At 42.3% G+C, this 20,045-nt stretch overlaps 1 protein-coding gene across 1 annotated transcript in view; it reads right to left on the bottom strand.

The window, feature by feature from the left end:
• LOC149454796 (zinc finger FYVE domain-containing protein 26-like) overlaps window positions 1-6,428 on the bottom strand; it is a gene marked incomplete at both ends in the record, with an annotated part of 198,750 nt that extends 192,322 nt beyond the window's left edge. Inside the window, one exon of the mRNA XM_089687070.1 lies at window positions 6,350-6,428. Within this exon, the coding sequence (XP_089543196.1) occupies window positions 6,350-6,428 (79 nt within the window). The remainder of the gene's footprint in view (window positions 1-6,349) is intronic.
• Window positions 6,429-20,045: the final 13,617 nt, after the last annotated feature.

Below are 20,045 nucleotides of genomic sequence, written 5' to 3'. Positions count from 1 at the left end.
CCAGCAGTGTGAGGAGACCTGAAAGTGGCACATGTTTGAGGCATGATTCATGGCGGATTTAGTCAGTTGTGTCAGGAACTGGTGGTTTGAAATCCAGACTAATCCACGCCTGATTCATTTTCACAAACGTGAGTCTCTCCACACTTTGGGTGGACAGTCGTGTCCTCCGCGGAGTTACAATACCTCCTGCCGCACTAAACACGCGCTCCGATGCCACGCTACTGGCCGGGCATGACAGCCTTTCAAGGGCAAATTCAGCTAGTTGGGGCCAAAGGTCAAGTTTCGTTGCCCAGTAGTCAAGGGGATTGTCTACCTCGGTTGGCAGGGTGCTGTCCAAGTAGGCCCAAGCCTGTTGTTTGAGCTCCTGCTCCAGGTCCACCTGATGCTGCTGCTGCTGCTGCGGCTGGTTAGTAGTTTCCTCACTGCGCTGGTGAAGAAAGCTACTCATCATCGACTGCAGACTGAGGCAGCCACTGCTGGTGGAGCTGCCACTGCTCCTACCACCCCACCCCTCCCCTGCTGCCATGCCAGCGGAACGCGAGCGCACAGGGCCCACAGTGTCTGAGGATGGACGTTGGCGCACAAAGGCAGAGACCAACTGACTACATAGGTGGTTTTTATAGTACGTAATTTTGGCCTCCCTCTCAGCAGGTGTGAAAAAGGCCACCATTTTGGACCGGTAGCGAGGGTCCAACAAGGTGGACAGCCAAAAGTCATCCCTCTGTCTGATGGTTATTATTCGGCTGTCGCTACGCAAGCAACCGAGCATGCTATGGGCCATTTGTGCCAAGGAATGCGAGGGACTCCCTGCCTCCATCTCCACAGCATACTGCCACGGTGCGTCTGGGTCCTCTGTCTCCTCCTCCTCTACCAGATGCTCCTGCTCCTCCACTCCTGTCCGCTGAGTGGAAAAACCACCCATTTCACTCAATAATGCACCGTCGGGTGCGTGCTCGCAAACTGTTGTCTCTTGGATACGGATTCCAAGAAAGACTGTTGACGGAATCCGAGAAGAGGAGTAGCAGGAGAAGGAGCATCTGAACGAGCGGAAGATGCCAACGAGCGACAACTCCCCTCAGCAGAGGTGTTGGAGCCTTGACTGGCTGATAGAGGGCGATTGACGACGTCGGGTGACGGAGCAAGTAACGGAGCGGGTGATGGAGCGGGGGCTGGGGCAGGCAGAACCGCCGTATGTTTATCACGGTTTTCCCAGGCCACCGAATGGTGACGCTGCATATGCTGACGCAACGCTGTAGTCCCAACATGGGCCCCCTGGCCACGCTTGCATTTCTGGCCACATAGTCGACATACGGCTACGTTTACTTCCTCGGGCGGCTTGAGGAAAAATTGCCACACCACCGAGTAGGAAACTTTGCCCCCGCTACTCTTCACTGGCTGACTGCTACTTCCTCCGTGCGCACCGGCACCACTACTGGCCGTGGTGGTAGGCTGCAGTGGAGCTGGTGCTCTACTCCGTGGACGTTTGGCTCCACTGACACTGATGCGACCCTGCTGCTGTCTCCTGGGCAACCCACCGACTGTTTTGCTCGCTGCCAAGCTGCCACCCTCTTCTCCTGATGATGCGGAAGAAATTGCCTGATGACGACGAGGCTGCCAAGTGCGATCAACCTCCTCATCATCAAGTAGGGTCTCCGCCTCACTACTAGCCCCCTCGGCTGCGTCTGGGTCAGGAGACAGACCTGTCTCTAGACCGGCTACCGAGCCACTCTCCTCGCCAGTACTTGTTCGCTTGGCTGCTGAAAAGGCCGATGTCTCCCCCCGTTCCTGACCGCCCTCTGTTAGCTCTTCCTCACTGTACAGTGGGGCTGAGCCCACAGCATGCGATACTTCGCTTGGTGAGGGAACAGCAAAGGACAGGGGCAGGTAGAGGACACGTGATTTCAGTGGGCTTGCTCCCGGGCCATGCCAACTAACGGTTGTGTCTGACGTACCCACCGACCGTTGGCTGTAGGTGTCAGAGGTGACCTGGGAAGAGGAAGACGACCGAGCCAACCAATCAATGACGGCAGGGTTGTCGGTGGAGACACGACCGCTGGATGACACCGGGAGCACTGGCCTCTGGCTGCGAATACTGCTGCCTCGACCCCTTCCTCTGCTGCCACGTCTGCTCGCTCCTAAAACATTGCCTCCTCTGCCACTCCTCTGCATGTTGTCTGACATACTATTTAATTCAACGATTAGGTGTCCCTGAGTAACAATTCTCTGGCACTCAGTAACAATTCTGTCTGTCCCTGAGTATGAATTCTGTGGCCCTGAGTAACAATTCTGTGTCTGTGCGAGTAACAATTCTGTGTCTGTGCGAGTAACAATTCTGTGTCTGTGCAAGTAACAATTTTGTGTCTGTGCGAGTAACAATTCTCTGGCACTCAGTAACAATTCTGTCTGTCCCTGAGTAACAATTATCTGGCACTCAGTAACAATTCTGTCTGTCCCTGAGTAACAATTCTCTGGCACTCAGTAACAATTCTGTCTGTCCCTGAGTAACAATTCTCTGGCACTCAGTAACAATTCTGTGTCTGTGCGAGTAACAATTCTGTGTCTGTGCAAGTAACAATTTTGTGTCTGTGCGAGTAACAATTCTCTGGCACTCAGTAACAATTCTGTCTGTCCCTGAGTAACAATTCTCTGGCACTCAGTAACAATTCTGTCTGTCCCTGAGTAACAATTCTCTGGCACTCAGTAACAATTCTGTCTGTCCCTGAGTAACAATTCTCTGGCACTCAGTAACAATTCTGTGTCTGTGCGAGTAACAATTCTGTGTCTGTGCAAGTAACAATTTTGTGTCTGTGCGAGTAACAATTCTCTGGCACTCAGTAACAATTCTGTCTGTCCCTGAGTAACAATTCTCTGGCACTCAGTAACAATTCTGTCTGTCCCTGAGTAACAATTCTCTGGCACTCAGTAACAATTCTGTCTGTCCCTGAGTATGAATTCTGTGGCCCTGAGTAACAATTCTGTGTCTGTGCGAGTAACAATTCTGTGTCTGTGCAAGTAACAATTTTGTGTCTGTGCGAGTAACAATTCTCTGGCACTCAGTAACAATTCTGTCTGTCCCTGAGTAACAATTCTCTGGCACTCAGTAACAATTCTGTCTGTCCCTGAGTAACAATTCTGTGGCCCTGAGTAACAATTCTGTGTCTGTGCGAGTAACAATTCTGTGTCTGTGCAAGTAACAATTTTGTGTCTGTGCGAGTAACAATTCTCTGGCACTCAGTAACAATTCTGTCTGTCCCTGAGTAACAATTCTCTGGCACTCAGTAACAATTCTGTCTGTCCCTGAGTAACAATTCTCTGGCACTCAGTAACAATTCTGTCTGTCCCTGAGTATGAATTCTGTGGCCCTGAGTAACAATTCTGTGTCTGTGCGAGTAACAATTCTGTGTCTGTGCAAGTAACAATTCTGTGTCTGTGCAAGTAACAATTTTGTGTCTGTGCGAGTAACAATTTTGTGTCTGTGCGAGTAACAATTCTCTGGCACTCAGTAACAATTCTGTCTGTCCCTGAGTAACAATTCTCTGGCACTCAGTAACAATTCTGTCTGTCCCTGAGTAACAATTCTCTGGCACTCAGTAACAATTCTGTCTGTCCCTGAGTAACAATTCTCTGGCACTCAGTAACAATTCTGTCTGTCCCTGAGTAACAATTCTCTGGCACTCAGTAACAATTCTGTGTCTGTGCGAGTAACAATTCTGTGTCTGTGCAAGTAACAATTTTGTGTCTGTGCGAGTAACAATTCTCTGGCACTCAGTAACAATTCTGTCTGTCCCTGAGTAACAATTCTCTGGCACTCAGTAACAATTCTGTCTGTCCCTGAGTAACAATTCTCTGGCACTCAGTAACAATTCTGTCTGTCCCTGAGTATGAATTCTGTGGCCCTGAGTAACAATTCTGTGTCTGTGCGAGTAACAATTCTGTGTCTGTGCAAGTAACAATTTTGTGTCTGTGCGAGTAACAATTCTCTGGCACTCAGTAACAATTCTGTCTGTCCCTGAGTAACAATTCTCTGGCACTCAGTAACAATTCTGTCTGTCCCTGAGTAACAATTCTGTGGCCCTGAGTAACAATTCTGTGTCTGTGCGAGTAACAATTCTGTGTCTGTGCAAGTAACAATTTTGTGTCTGTGCGAGTAACAATTCTCTGGCACTCAGTAACAATTCTGTCTGTCCCTGAGTAACAATTCTCTGGCACTCAGTAACAATTCTGTCTGTCCCTGAGTAACAATTCTCTGGCACTCAGTAACAATTCTGTCTGTCCCTGAGTAACAATTCTCTGGCACTCAGTAACAATTCTGTCTGTCCCTGAGTATGAATTCTGTGGCCCTGAGTAACAATTCTGTGTCTGTGCGAGTAACAATTCTGTGTCTGTGCAAGTAACAATTTTGTGTCTGTGCGAGTAACAATTCTCTGGCACTCAGTAACAATTCTGTCTGTCCCTGAGTAACAATTCTCTGGCACTCAGTAACAATTCTGTCTGTCCCTGAGTAACAATTCTCTGGCACTCAGTAACAATTCTGTCTGTCCCTGAGTAACAATTCTCTGGCACTCAGTAACAATTCTGTCTGTCCCTGAGTAACAATTCTCTGGCACTCAGTAACAATTCTGTCTGTCCCTGAGTAACAATTCTCTGGCACTCAGTAACAATTCTGTGTCTGTGCGAGTAACAATTCTGTGTCTGTGCAAGTAACAATTTTGTGTATGTGCGAGTAACAATTCTCTGGCACTCAGTAACAATTCTGTCTGTCCCTGAGTAACAATTCTCTGGCACTCAGTAACAATTCTGTCTGTCCCTGAGTAACAATTCTCTGGCACTCAGTAACAATTCTGTCTGTCCCTGAGTAACAATTCTGTCTGTCCCTGAGAATGAATTCTGTGGCCCTGAGTAAGAATTCTCTGGCACTCAGTAACAATTCTGTCTGTCCCTGAGTAACAATTCTCTGGCACTCAGTAACAATTCTGTCTGTCCCTGAGTAAAAATTCTGTGGCCCTAATAACGTTTCTGTGGCCCTAAGTAACAATTCTCTGGCACTGAGTGAAAATTCTGTCTGTCCCTGAGTATGAATTCTGTGGCCCTAACTAGCGTTTCTTTGTCCCTAAATAACGATTCTGTGGCCCTCATTAACAAGTCTGTGTCCCTGAGTAATGGTTCTCTGTCCCTAAGTAACTTTTCTCTGTCCCCAATTCTCGTTTCTGTGGCCCTAACTCTGTCCCTGTCCCTAGTACAGAGCGGTCTGCCTCTGTTCAATGACTGCAGGCAAATGAAGATTTCCAAAATGGCCGCTATATATACCTCGACCATTACACAGTGCTGGCTGCTGATTGGCTGATGCGATCACATGTCGTTGAGGAATGCATTATGGGGCAGCGCGCCTTGTCTGCGCGCCTTCCCCGACATCCCCGCTCCGTCGCCGCACATGTCAGCCGCCATTTTCGGAAAAATTTCGATTCGCGCGTCCGAATTAGGCTGTTTTTCGGATTCGGCACGAATCGAAATTTTTCCGATATTCGACTCGAATTCCACTTCGGATACTTCGATTCGCTCATCTCTACTGTTAATGTTCTACGAGGAAGTGAGCCGTCATCTAGGAAGTCTAAGGTCACTTAAAGTGGTAGCAAACTATTTCTTTATACTTTTAGGTAAGATAATAAAGCTCATCTGTAGATAAAAATGAATATCTCCTAAACGTCCACCATTTAGGAGATATTCACTCTTTAAGAATTGGCACATGAGCTATGAAGGAATGGCATAGCCATACTGTTCCTTCAGAGCACTGTGCAGTGGCCTGGCTAGTCAGATGGCCGGAGCTCGCAAACATGGAAGGAAGACCGGGTGAAGACAGAAGCCTCTGCAGCAGTGACCATGCACCGCTGGAGGGCTTCCTTTTAATGTAAGTCCTTCATAATGTGTTTGTTTGTGATGCATAGTAACATATGACGACATTACCTTGCAGGGGATTTTTTTGTTTTGTTTTTTAAGCTGCGGTTTGCTACTGCTTTAAGAAAACAAGGGGCCACTCAAAGAAATTTGAGAAGCGGTTTAACCTTAAACTGCATGAAGGGTTCTTTACTGTCAGAGTGTTAAGGATGTGGAACGCTTTTCTACAAAAATCAGTGGTGTCAGCAAGAAGTATCAATATTTTCAAGAAACACTTAGATAGGCACATTAGCAAACACACTATACAGGGATATGGGAAACAGCTTTGATATGAACGAACACACACACTTTGAACTAGATGGACTGGTGTATTTATTCAACCTTACGAACTATGCAATACAGAACTGTATCAGTGGTAAACAAATATAAAAAAAAAAAAAAAACCACAATTACTTACACTTTTCTTTACAAGCCAAATTTCCAGTGCATTAAGCCAAAACCAGGCAACCTGCTGAGAAGTGTGGCTTTCAGTGTATCTGCAAGAAAAAAAAAAAAAGAAAATTGAATTCTACAAGCAGAGTATTTTATACTAGAAAATCTACAATTTCTGGGGAAATTGTGTAAAGTGTTCTTGCCGCAACCTTTACCAAATGATTGATGAAATGTAAGCAGTGTACATAGCAAGCCTGATAGTGAGAAATGCATTTCAGCTTGTATTTTGAAGCTCACAGTCCAGCCTGGTGTCAGGGCAGGAGCTGAGGAACGGACAGGCAGGCCTAACAATGTAACGCACTGGCTGACGACAACCACCACTCACAGACCGAAGTCCCTCAGGGCGCGGAGTCTAAGTCCCAGGCTGCCCTTCACCAGGGCCCCTGATGGTGGGAATGGACTTGACGCAGCCAGGAACCAGGTCGCGGCCCCCGAGACACCTCAGCTGCGGTAATGGTCACCGCCAATGGCGTGTAGCTGGTGGAAGAGACAAAAGAGTAGTCAGACAAGCCGGGGTCAACAACAACAGGACAAAACAGTACAGTACAGCAGACGAGAATCACAGGTCACGAGCCGGGTTCAGCAACAGAGGGTCAGATCAGAGAAGAATACAAAGAATAGTCAAGTCACAAGCCAAATCAGATACCAGGAGAGTCATGAGAGTCAGAACAGAGTAATAGCAACACAAAGACACAAGACACAAGTGCAAAGAGCATGTGCGGGCCACAGGCTTATATGTCATCAGCCACACCCCTCTGGGGGATGGACCACAGAAACCTGAAGGCATAAAAGGATTCCCATAATGCACAGCAGAATCCAAGATGGACGCCAGCACATGGAGTAACATAACCTCAGGGAAAAGGTAGGACCTTGACACCTGATGAGTCATCTGCCTCTTGAGTGACCTTTGGTTGCTATAGCAACTCAGTCAGGAATGTTAGAAGTGCTGTTCTAAACACACTGTTGCAACTTGCCAACTTCACTGGCGATTGCCATCTTCAAACGCTTGTAGTTTTAAAAGTATAAATGCTACCGTGAAAAGGTTTATATTGTGACAATCACAAGAAACAGATCTAAATTTTGATGTATAGTATGTCTCTGCAATATTAAAAATGAAGGCACAGTTGCAGTTTAAAAACGTCCCTTAACATTTCAGGTGGCTGTGAGTGAAGTTTCAACGAAAGTCAATGGGAGGGGTGAGTTGCAAACAACTGGTCATATTCTAAAAACTATCAGGAGTATGTCCTAGCCGTGAACATTTTTAGTGACAGCAGGGTTAGCTGAACGTTTTGATATAAGATATGTGTAGGTGGGCTTGAAAATGACAGAGTGATGGCAGTTTACAAATCATGTTCTGATTTTTCCTTTGCACACTCTAGCTGTGCTCTGCTGCCACTCTAGATGCACCATTCATTCCTATGGGAAAATTTTACCACAAAAACCGTGATATTTCGTGAACGATTTGGCGAAACGTTCCACAAAGTAATAGCACACCAATCGGGAACAATCCGCACGTTTTGATATATTACTTGTCTTTGTAGTGTAAAAACTGTGGGAGGAGTTAGGGTGGTAAATATGGCTATAATAATAAAAATAAGAACTAGAAAATCTACAATTTCTGGGGAAAATGTGTAAAGTGTTCTTGCCGCAACCTTTACCAAATGATTGATGAAATGTAAGCAGTGCACATTGCAAGCCTGATAGTGAGAAATGCATTTCAGCTTGTATTTTGCATCTCACAGTCCAGCCTGTGTGACTCATCTGACTCTTGAGTGACCTTTGGTTGCTATAGCAACTCAGTCAGGAATGTCAGCAGCTCTGCTCTAAACATGGTTTTTAAACTTGCCAACTTCACTGGCGATTGCTATCTTCAAACACTTGTAGTTTTAAAAGTATAAATGCTACAGCAAAGAGCCACACTGTAGCTTTCTCACTTCTCATTCTAATGTGACTCAGCTGCCCCTTGAGTGACCTTTGGTTGCTATAGCAACTCAGTCAGTCACAGGTGTGCGAGAAGCTCTGTTCTAAACACACTGCTCAAACTTGCCAAATTCACTGGCGATTGCCATCTTCAAACGCTTGTAGTTTTAAAAGTATAAATGCTACCGTGAAAACGTTTATATTGTGAAAACCACAAGAAACAGACCTAAATTTTGATGTATAGTATGTCTCTGTAAAATAAAAAATGAAGGCACAGTCGCAGTTTAAAAACGTCCCTTAAAATTTCTGGTGTCTAGAGTGGAGTTTCAATGAAAGTCAATGGGAGGGGTGAGGTGCAAACAAATGATCATATCCTGAAAACTATCAGGAGTATGTCCTAGCCGTGAACATTTTTAGTGACAGCAGGGTTAGCTGAACGTTTTGATATAAGATATGTGTAGGTGGGCTTGAAAATGACAGAGTGATGGCAGTTTACAAATCATGTTCAGATTTTTCCTTCCACACTCTAGCTTTGTCAGCTCCCACTCTAGTTGCGCCATTCATTCCTATGGGACAAATTTCAACACAAAAACAGCGATATTTTGTGAACCATTTGGCAAAACGTTCCACAAAGTAATAGCACACCAATCGGGAACAATCCGCACGTTTCGGTATATTACTTGTCTATGTCGTGTAAAAACTGTGGGAGGAGTTAGGGTGGTAAAATTGGTTACAATAAGAATATATTTGTGAGATAACAATAAGTGTTCCTTGCTATGCAAGAACACTTAATAAGAATATATTTGTGAGATAACAATAAGTGTTCCTTGCTATGCAAGAACACTTAAATATTGGCTGCGACGAAAATGGGCAGGTGGGAGGGGAGCACCACAGAGATGCCTCCCAGATCTCTGTTTTTTCCGTTAACGGACCCCCCTTTTATAGCCCTCTCCTCTCTCCAATTCTTCTCTCTATTGGTCACTTTTACTTCTAGGAATGCCCAGGTGTAGTGGGGGCTAAAACTCCCAATTTCTAGAATCTAATATAATATACCCTGGGGGGGGGGGCTTAAAACTGCCCAGGTGTAGTGGGGGACTAAAAACTCCTATTTTTTAGAAGCTTACCCATTATATTAGTATACCATGGGGGGGGGGGCTTGAAAAGTTAACATTTTTTCTCCTCCTCACACCACTGGGGGTACTAAAAACCCTACCGACCTTCTAGAAAATACAGTGGGGGGAGTTGAAACCTTATTTCCCCTGCCACAGTCCCATAAAAAAGGGGGGCACCTATTAATTCCCCCTTTTCTTTTCCTAATCTTAGCTTGACACTTAGGCCAACCGTAGTGCTGAACACTTCTAAAATGTAAACTCGCCCTTAGAATAACCATTTATAATCAATATCCCGTGTGAAATAAACTCTTAACACCAGGGGCAGACTGACCATTTGGAAACTCAGGCACTGCCCGATGGCCCAGGGTCAGTAGGGGGCCCCATGAGATGCCACTGGTACCTTTTTCAAAGGCTTTTTTGAGTTTAGTCAAGGACACAGGGGCCCCATGATCCCTTTTTGCCCAGGGGCCCCATGAGTTGTCAGTCCGCCCCTGCTTAATACCCTAACATTGAAAACCCAATTTCAGTTGCAAGCCTGATAGTGAGAAATGCATTTCAGCTTGTATTTTGAAGCTCACAGTCCAGCCTGGTGAGTCATCTGCCTCTTGAGTGACCTTTGGTTGCTGCACCTGGAGTGGGCGGAGTAGGCTCACTGTGCTGAGACAGCTGGGTTGCTATGACAACTCACTCTCAGAGGAATGTCAGCATGCCTGTTCTAAACAGGATGCCTGTTCTAAACAGGCTTTTTAAACTTGCCAAATTCACTGGCGATTGCCATCTTCAAACACTTGTAGTTTTAAAAGTATAAATGCTACCGTCAAAAAGGTTTATATTGTGACAATCACAAGAAACAGACCTAAATTTTGATATATAGTATGTCTCTGCAATATTAAAAATGAAGGCACAGTCGCAGTTTAAAAACATCCCTTAAAATGTCAGGTATCTACAGTGGAGTTTCAATGAAAGTCAATGGGAGGGATGAGTTGCAAACAAATGGTCATATTGTGAAAACTATCAGGAGTATGTCCTAGCCGTGAACATTTTTAGTGACAGCAGGGTTAGCTGAACGTTTTGATATAAGATATGTGTAGGTGGGCTTGAAAATGACATAGTGATGGCAGTTTACAAATCATGTTCTGATTTTGCCTTCCACACTGTAGCTTTCTCACTTCTCACTCTAATGTGACTCAGCTGCCCCTTGAGTGACCTTTGGTTGCACCTGTGACTCAGTCAGTCACAGGTGTGTGAGAAGCTCTGTTCTAAACACACTGCTCAAACTTGAAAAATTCACTGGCGATTGCCATCTTCAAACGCTTGTAGTTTTAAAAGTATAAATGATATTGAGACAATCACAAGAAACAGACCTAAATTTTGATATATAGTATGTCTCTGCAATATTAAAAATTAAGGCACAGTCGCAGTTTAAAAATGTCCCTTAACATTTCAGGTGGCTGTGAGTGACGTTTCAATGAAAGTCAATGGGAGGGGTGAGTTTCAAACAAATGGTCATATTCTGAAAACTATCAGAAGTATGTCCTAGCCGTGAACATTTTTAGTGACAGCAGGGTTAGCTGAACGTTTTATATAAGATATGTGTAGGTGGGCTTGAAAATGAAAGAGTGATGGCAGTTTACAAATCATGTTCTGATTTTTCCTTCTACACTCTAGATTTGTCACTTCTCACTCTAGTTGCTCAATGCATTCCTATGGGAAAATTTCGCCACAAAAACCGTGATATTTCGTGAACGATTCGGCGAAACGTTCCACAAAGTAATAGCAATCCGATCGGGAACAATCCGCACGTTTTGATATATTACTTGTCTTTGTAGTGTAAAAACTGTGGGAGGAGTTAGCATGGCAAATATGGCTATAATAAGAAACGGAATAAGAACTAGAAAATCTACAATTTCTGGGGAAATTGTGTAAAGTGTTCTTGCCGCAACCTTTACCAAATGATTGATGAAATGTAAGCAGTGCACATAGCAAGCCTGACAGAGGGATAAATGGATTTCAGCTTGTATTTTGGAGTTCACAGTTAGCCTTAATGACACAGCTGCGTGTGAGTCATGTTTGGTTGCTGTAGCAAGCAACTCACTCACTTAGGAATGTCAGCATGTCTGTTCTAAGCAGTGTTTAAACTTGCCAATTCACTGGCGATTGCCATCTTCAAACACTTGTAGTTTTAAAAGTATAAATGCTACAGCAAAGAGCCTTATATTGTGATAATCGCAAGAAGCAGGGCTAACTTTTGATGTATAGTATGTCTCTTAAAAAAAAAAATGAAGGCACAGTCGCAGTGTAAAAACGTCCCTTAAAATTTCAGGTATCTAGAGTGGAGTTTCAATGAAAGTCAATGGGAGGGGTGAGGTGCAAACAAATGGTCATATTGTGAAAACTATCAGAAGTATGTCCTAGCCGTGAACATATTTAGTGACAGCAGGGTTAGCTGAACGTTTTGATATAAGATATGTGTAGGTGGGCTTGAAAATGACAGAGTGATGGCAGTTTACAAATCATGTTCTGATTTTTCCTTTCACACTGAAGCTTTCTCACTTCTCACTCTAATGTGACTCAGCTGCCCCTTGAGTGACCTTTGGTTGCACCTGTGACTCAGTCAGTCACAGGTGTGTGAGAAGCTCTGCTCTAAACACACTGGTCAAACTTGCCAAATTCACTGGCGATTGCCATCTTCAAACGCTTGTAGTTTTAAAAGTATAAATGCTACTGCGAAGAGCTTGGTATTGCAAGAATCACAAGAAATGGAGCTAAATTATGATGTATAGTATGTCTCTGAAAGATAAAAAATGAAGGCACAGTCGCAGTTTACAAAAAGTCCCTTAAAATTTCTGGTGTCTAGAGTGGAGTTTCAATGAAAGTCAATGGGAGGGGTGAGGCGCAAACAAATGGTCATATTGTGAAAACTATAAGGGTATGTCCTAGCCGTGAACATTTTTATAAAAAGTTGGATAGTTACTTGTGAGCCACTAGGAGTTTTCTTTCTATATATAAACTCTATTGTTAATTGATATCATACTTAAGAAATATAAAAAAAAATGTGAAAAATATATAAATAATAAAATATTACAAATTACGAATTAATTGCGTGCTAAAATTAGTATTAATTAAATATTAGATCGCCAGGTACTAATCGCACCCTCTCTAGGTGTATAAATATTAATCATAAATGCCAGTAGTGTACCGCGCTCCAATATATTCTACCTTATGTGATATAATGAATTCATAAGTGTACCACCGATAATCAAATAATTACATCAATTAATTATACTTAAATATATGATTTGTGTAAATATATAAAATAAATTAATTTATCAATGTGAAAAAACAAAAACTATGAATGAAAAATATAAATAAAAAATAAAAAATATTTGCAGTGGGAATGACAGTTCCTTCTGTATAAATGAGATGGTGTTATTATTCAGTCTGGATAGTGTGAGGAGTCTGTGTCCACTGCGTGAACCTCTCTCTCCTCTCTCATCAGCACAGCCTTCTCAGTGAGACTTTCTCCACTGGCTGCTTGGCTTAGTCCTCCATATATGGAACATACAGAGAAGGAAAAAGAAACATAGTGTCTTATCCGGGATATCAATTATTTATTTTTATTTTTAATTTTATTTAATTTTTTATGTTTATTTTAATTTTATTTTTTATTTTTATTTTTATGTTTATGTTTATTTTTGTTTATGTTTATTTTAATTTTATTTTATTTTTATCCAGACTGAATAATAACACCATCTCATTTATACAGAAGGAACTGTCATTCCCACTGCAAATATTTTTTATTTATATTTTTCATTCATAGTTTTTGTTTTTTCACATTGATAAATTAATTTATTTTATATATTTACACAAATCATATATTTAAGTATAATTAATTGATGTAATTATTTGATTATCGGTGGTACACTTATGAATTCATTATATCACATAAGGTAGAATATATTGGAGCGCGGTACACTACTGGCATTCGTGAACATTTTTAGTGACAGCAGGGTTAGCTGAACGTTTTGGTATAAGATATGTGTAGGTGGGCTTGAAAATGACAGAGTGATGGCAGTTTACAAATCATGTTCTGATTTTGCCTTCCACACTGTAGCTTTCTCACTTCTCACTCTAATGTGACTCAGCTGCCCCTGAGTGACCTTTGGTTGCACCTGTGACTCAGTCAGTCACAGGTGTGTGAGAAGCTCTGTTCTAAACACACTGCTCAAACTTGCCAAATTCACTGGCGATTGCCATCTTCAAACGCTTGTAGTTTTAAAAGTATAAATGCTACTGCGAAAAAGTTTATATTGTGACAATCACAAGAAACAGACCTAAATTTTGATATATAGTATGTCTCTGCAATATTAAAAATGAAGGCACAGTCGCAGTTTAAAAACGTCCCTTAACATTTCAGGTGGCTGTGAGTGAAGTTTCAATGAAAGTCAATGGGAGGGGTGAGTTTCAAACAAATGGTCATATTGTGAAAACTATCAGGAGTATGTCCTAGCCGTGAACATTTTTAGTGACAGCAGGGTTAGCTGAACGTTTTGATATAAGATATGTGTAGGTGGGCTTGAAAATGACAGAGTGATGGCAGTTTACAAATCATGTTCTGATTTTTCTGATTTTTCCTTTGCACACTCTAGCTGTGCTCTGCTGCTCAATGCATTCCTATGGGAAAATTTCGCCACAAAAACCGCGATATTTCTTGAACGATTCGGCGAAATGTTCCACAAAGTAATAGCAATCCGATTGGGAACAATCCGCACGTTTTGATATATTACTTGTCTTTGTAGTGTAAAAACTGTGGGAGGAGTTAGCGTGGCAAATATGGCTATAATAAGAATAAGAATATATTTGTGAGATAACAATAAGTGTTCCTTGCTATGCAAGAACACTTAAGAATAAGAATATATATGTGAGAATACAATAAGTGTTCCTGCTATGCAAGAACACTTAAATATTGTTTGCAGATGATAGGTTTAAAAAAGGGCAGTACAACTGACTTTTGGTCAGTGAGGCCACCTATTATAGTAATGAGCCAGTAGTGAAATTTAAGAGGCAGGCCTGAGCTTGCTTCTGAAGAAAAATGGTTAAATGTGTATGACATGCTACCCTGTGTATTAGGCAGATTAGGGAAGACAGAGTATCCACAACACCCTCCACCTGCGATAGACATTTAGAGCATGTTGGAATCGAGAGACCAATCTCCTGAATAGACACTGACAATTAATGGTATCCACCTGCCAATCTCCCAAGGAGAGTGCATGGTGGAAAGGGCTGGAATGTGAAATTCTACCCAATTCCAAATCTGGTAATCCCTAAATGTATGCCACACTACTGAATCCTGATATGATGTCCCTGCAGTCTATAAATCTAGCATTGGAGATTAACCAAATCTCGTTTCTCCAGTATGTAGATCAAAAGACAAGCCTCCTAGGTGATCTAGTCCCTTTCCCTAAAAGGGTGTCCAGAACTCCTCCCCGAGCCTCTCAAATAATCCACACTTGTGGAAGGAAGGATTTTCACTAACTTTAGGGTGGGATTCCTGAACCGCCAAGCCATAACAACCTAGTCCTGGCTGTCAGGTCAGAGATTTATCCAACAATGTCCAGACAGCTTAACAGCTTCCTTTCTCGCCATTGCAGAAAAAGGCCAGTTGGGAGCATTCAAGATTCGGGAGGGTGCATTAAAAACGTCCTCCCGAAACCTGTCCCCCTCACACTGGCCCTGCACCATGTGATCACTGTGAGAAATCACAGCAATCACAATTATAAACACAAGTTGCATTTCTGCAGCATGTGGGCAGTTTCAGGTCACCAAAAAAAATAAAAAAAAGTTTGTTCATTATCTACAGTATATGCTATGGTAAGTCTACTAGAAATAAGCAGCTATATGGCTCGGTAACAAAATATCTGATTCACTCTGAGAACAAAAGGTCAGAAAAGATGTATATACTATTAGGAGGTTGAATCTGGTACACATCAGACTCAAAATTTATTTTTCTTCTTTACACCTTAAAAGTAAAAAAAATAGTTTTGAATATTCCCAGACAGGACTGTGATATAATATGTACGACAGACTCCCTTGTTATAGGCAGGTAGCTTGACACAAGCTACCTGCAACCTGCTCTCACTTATTGTGACCATACACAAACAAATTTTTCCTTAGAAAATGTTAATTTTAAGAGCATTTGTTAGATTTTCTAATTGTTAGTGGGGTCAAATGTTTGTTTTCAACCATAGCAATGGGAAAATTAAAAGAAAAAAAAAAAGAAAAAGGAGCACAAAATAGAAAACTCTCCTCAATCTAACACATTTTCACACAGTATGTTTTTCATTTACAAATTACCGTATTTTTCACTCCATAAGACGCACTTTTTTCCCCAAAAAAATGGGGGGAAATTGTCTCTGCAGCAGGACCTTGCCTGTTCTTCGGTCCAGCGCTGTACAGTCTTCCCGCGCCCGCATCTTTAGTGTGGGCACTCGGCTATGACAGCAGGGTGCCCACTGCGAGAAATGCTGCGCTTTGTGAATGGCCCGTTGTCTTCTGGGACACATGACAGGTCCCAGAAGACCCCGGGCCATTCACAAAGCGCAGCTCGCGCATGCGCAGTGGGCACACTGGTGTCAGCCGGGTGCCCACACTAAAGGGATGACAACTCTGCGGAAGTGGGAGCGGGTACCTGTCAAATTCAGGTACCCGCTCCCCCTCCCTTCCCATAGGTCCACAGACTCTGGTCATCCCCTGTACTGTGTCTGCAGTCTCTGGTTATCCCCTGTACTGTGTCTGCAGTCTCTGGTTATCCCCTGTACTGTGTCTGCAGTCTCTGGTCATTTTCTGTACTGTGTCCGCAGTCCATTGGTTCAGAATATTTTTTTTCTTGTTTTTCACCTCTAAAACCTAGGCGCGTCTTATGGTCAGGTGCGTCTTATGGAGCGAAAAATATGGTACCTTAATCTTAAAATTGAATGTTAAAAAGTAATTGAAATTTCCAAACATCCAAACAATGAATGGACAATTCATCGCAAAAGTACAAAGAATTTTTGTATGAATATTTTCCGAAAATCGATGGCCAGCATAAGACACGTAGCAGCAGCATGGTTTTTATCACCTGTCATGAACACAAAAAAAATGTCCAGTACAAAACAGCAGATAAATCACTACCCTAAAGGGTTAATTTATACTGTGAAAACAGTGAAAGAATAAATATAAACATACACACAAAAAGTATTCATACCCTTTGAAATGTACCACATTTTATCTTGCTACAACCAAAAACAAATGTATTTTATTGGGATTTTATGTGATAGACCAATACAAAATTGCCCAGAATTGTGAAGTGGAAGGAAAATGATAAATGGTTTTCAAATTTTTTTACAAAAAAAAATATCTAAAAAGTGTTGCATGCGTTTGTATTCAGCCCCGCTTAGTCAATACTTTGTAGAACCACCTTTTGCTGTAATTACAGCTGCAAGACTTTTTGGGGATGTCTCTACCAGCTTTGCACATCTAGGAGAGTGAAAATTTTGCCCGTTCTTGTTTGTAAAACAGCTCAAGCTCGATCAGATTGGATGGAGAGCATCTGAACAGCAATTTTCAAGTCTTGCCACAAACGTTCAATTGGATTTAGGTCTGGACTTTGGCTGGGCAATTCTAACACATGAACATGCTTTGATCTAAACCATTCCATTCTGGCTGTATGTTTATGGTTGTAATCCTGCTGGAAGGTGAACTTCCACCCCAATCTCAAGTCTTTTGCAGACTCTAACAGGTTTCTTCTAAGATTACCCTTCATTTGGCTCCATCCATCTTACCATCAAATCTGACCAGCTTTTCTGTCCCTGCTGAAGAAAAGCATCCCCACAACATGATGCCACCACCACCATGTATCACGGTGGGGATGGTGTGTTCAAATTTGGTTATCTGCCACACATAGCGTTTTGCTTTTAGGCCAAAAAGTTCAATTTGGTCACATCTAACCAGAGCACCTTCTTCCACGTTTGCCGTGTCCCCCACATGGCTTCTTGGAAACTGCAAACAGGACTTCGTATGGCTTGCTTTCAACAATGGCTCTCTTCTTGCCACTCTTCCATAAAGGCCAGATTTGTGGAGTGTACAACTAATAGTTGTCCTGTGGACAGATTCTCCCACCTGAGCTGTGGATCTCTGCAGCTCCTCCAGTTTCCATGGACCTCTTGGCTGAATCTCTGATTAATGCTCTCCTTGCCTGGCCTGTCAGTTTAGGTGGACGGCCATGTCGTTAGGTTTTCAGTTGTGCCATACTCTATTTTCAGGTGAAGGATTGAACAGTTCTCCATGAGATGCTCAAAACTTGGAATTTTTTTTTTAACCTACTGCTGTAACAGCTGTATTCATACCGAGATTAAAATTACACACAGGAAGACCACTAATTAGGTGACTTCTGAAGGCAATTGTTGGTTCCACTAAATTTTAGTTAAGGGTATCCGAGTAAAAGGGAGCTGAAAACAAATGCATGCCACACTTTTCAGATTTTTATAAAAAAAAAAAAAAAAAAAAGAAAAAAAGGTATGAATACTTTTTCAAGGCACTGCGCACGCGCGTACACATACAACTTCGATATTAAAGTAGTACTAAAGGCTGAGCCTTTTAGCATAGATCTAATTATTTATAAACACAAATTTCAATGCACAATAGTGGTAAATTTTATATTTAATTGTAATGCCTTATATACCTCCAATCTATCAGCCTCCAGCTTCTCTGGGTTCAGATGTTGACGTTCCATGCACAGAGCCCTTCAAGTGATTGTAAACCTAGGATTTTTTTTTAAACTACAAAAAACTTGTCATACTTACCTGCTCTGTGCAATGGTTTTGAATAGAGCAACCTTGATTCTCCTTTTCAAAGGTCCCCCATCAGCACTTCTGGCTCCTCCTACCTTCAGAGTGGCCATATAGCAAGACACAAAGTATAGTATAGAATGCCCTTATAGCAAGGTAAAAAAAACATCTGCCTTTAGAATCTTTCACTTCCTTCTCCTGCCCAAAACTATATGTCCCATGATGCATTGCTCCTCACATTCACAAATTCTCAGGCACCCTTTGACATGTATGGATGGTGTACTGTACGTGTGCTGCACTGTATTTTCTGACAGGTAAAACAGATAATGCAGTCTGTATGCAGGCCAACTAATCAGCTGGCAAACTAATCAGATTATGTCGCTTAGTTGTTTCAGCCCTAGTGATAGACACTGACACCAGCCATTGTCTCTGATCACCATCACAGCAGTACAATGTCACCAGACCAGCACAGCCTCTATCAGTGTCCCCATTTACCAGCACACTAGTCCCAGTGTCACCTCTTTTACATGTGTGGTGCGGTCTGAAAAGCAATCTGTATTTAGATAGTTTGGGCAGCACAGTGACTAAAAATTGTTAGCACTTCCACCTGTTCGAATCCACAGCACCTCCTGCCTGGAGTTTGCATGTTCTCCCTGTGCCTACGTGGGTTTCCTCCAGGTACTCCAGTTTCCTCCTACACTCCAAAGACATGCTGGTGTGCTAATTGGATCCTGTCTAAATTGGCCCTAGTACCTGTATGTATGAATGTAAGTTAGGGACCTTAGATTGTATGCCTCTTGAGGGTTAGGGACTGATGTGAATGTACAATATATACAGTTAGGTCCATATATATTTGGACAAGGTCCAAGGGGCTAAAGTAGGCAGTGAGGAGGCACAGGTGATACCTGTCAAATGTTCTCTGAAGAGCCATCTTATTTATTTTTTTAAATTTATTACAGACCTTCAGTTTACGCAGCACTTTACATACAGTTAGGTCCATATATATTTGGACACAGGTACAATTTTAGTTTTTCTCAGGTATTTATTAAAACATATTCAAGCTATAGTTATATAATGGATATAGACTGAAAATGCACACACTCAGGTTTAATTTGAGGGTATATACATCCAAATTGGAGGAAGGGTTTAGGAATTAAAGCTCTTAAGAGTAGCCACCCCCCCTTTTTCAAAGGGAACAAAAGTAATTGGACAATTGAATCAAAAGTGGTTTCATGGCCAGGTGTGGGCTACCTCTTCGTTATTTCTTCATCAATTAAGCAGGTTAAATGTCTGGAGTTGATTCTAAGTGTAGTATTTGCATTTGGAATCTATAAAATGTGAACCTACGTCATGCATTCAAAAGGAGCTGTCCATGCAAGTGAAACAGGCCATTGTAAGGCTTCCAAAACGAAACCAAAACAAAGATCGCAGCAACATTAGGAATGGCCAAAATCAACAGTTTGGTACATTCTGGTGAGCTCAGCAACATAAAAAAAGGCATGGACGTCCACAGAAGGCAACAGTGGTGGATGATTGCAGGATCCTCTCTATGGTAAAGAAAAACCCATTCACAACATCCAGACAAGTGATGGGCACTCTTCAGGAGGTGGACATATTGTCAAAGTCTACAATCAAGAAAAGACTTCACAAGAGCAAATACAGTGGGTTCACCACAAGATGCAAACCATTCATAAGCCTGAAGAATAGAAAAGCCAGATTAGACTTTGCCAAAAAAAAAAAAAATCTAAAAAAAGCCAGACCAGTTCTGGAAAAGTATTCTTTGGATGGATGAAATGAAGATTAA

The sequence above is a fragment of the Staurois parvus genome, unplaced genomic scaffold (genome assembly GCF_062004578.1).
Source record: "Staurois parvus isolate SC_StPar_1 unplaced genomic scaffold, SC_StPar_1.0 ptg000416l, whole genome shotgun sequence".
NCBI classification, from domain to species: Eukaryota; Metazoa; Chordata; class Amphibia; order Anura; family Ranidae; genus Staurois; species Staurois parvus.
Note: the sequence above shows the minus strand (reverse complement) of the source record. Positions and strands in the feature narration are given on the sequence as shown.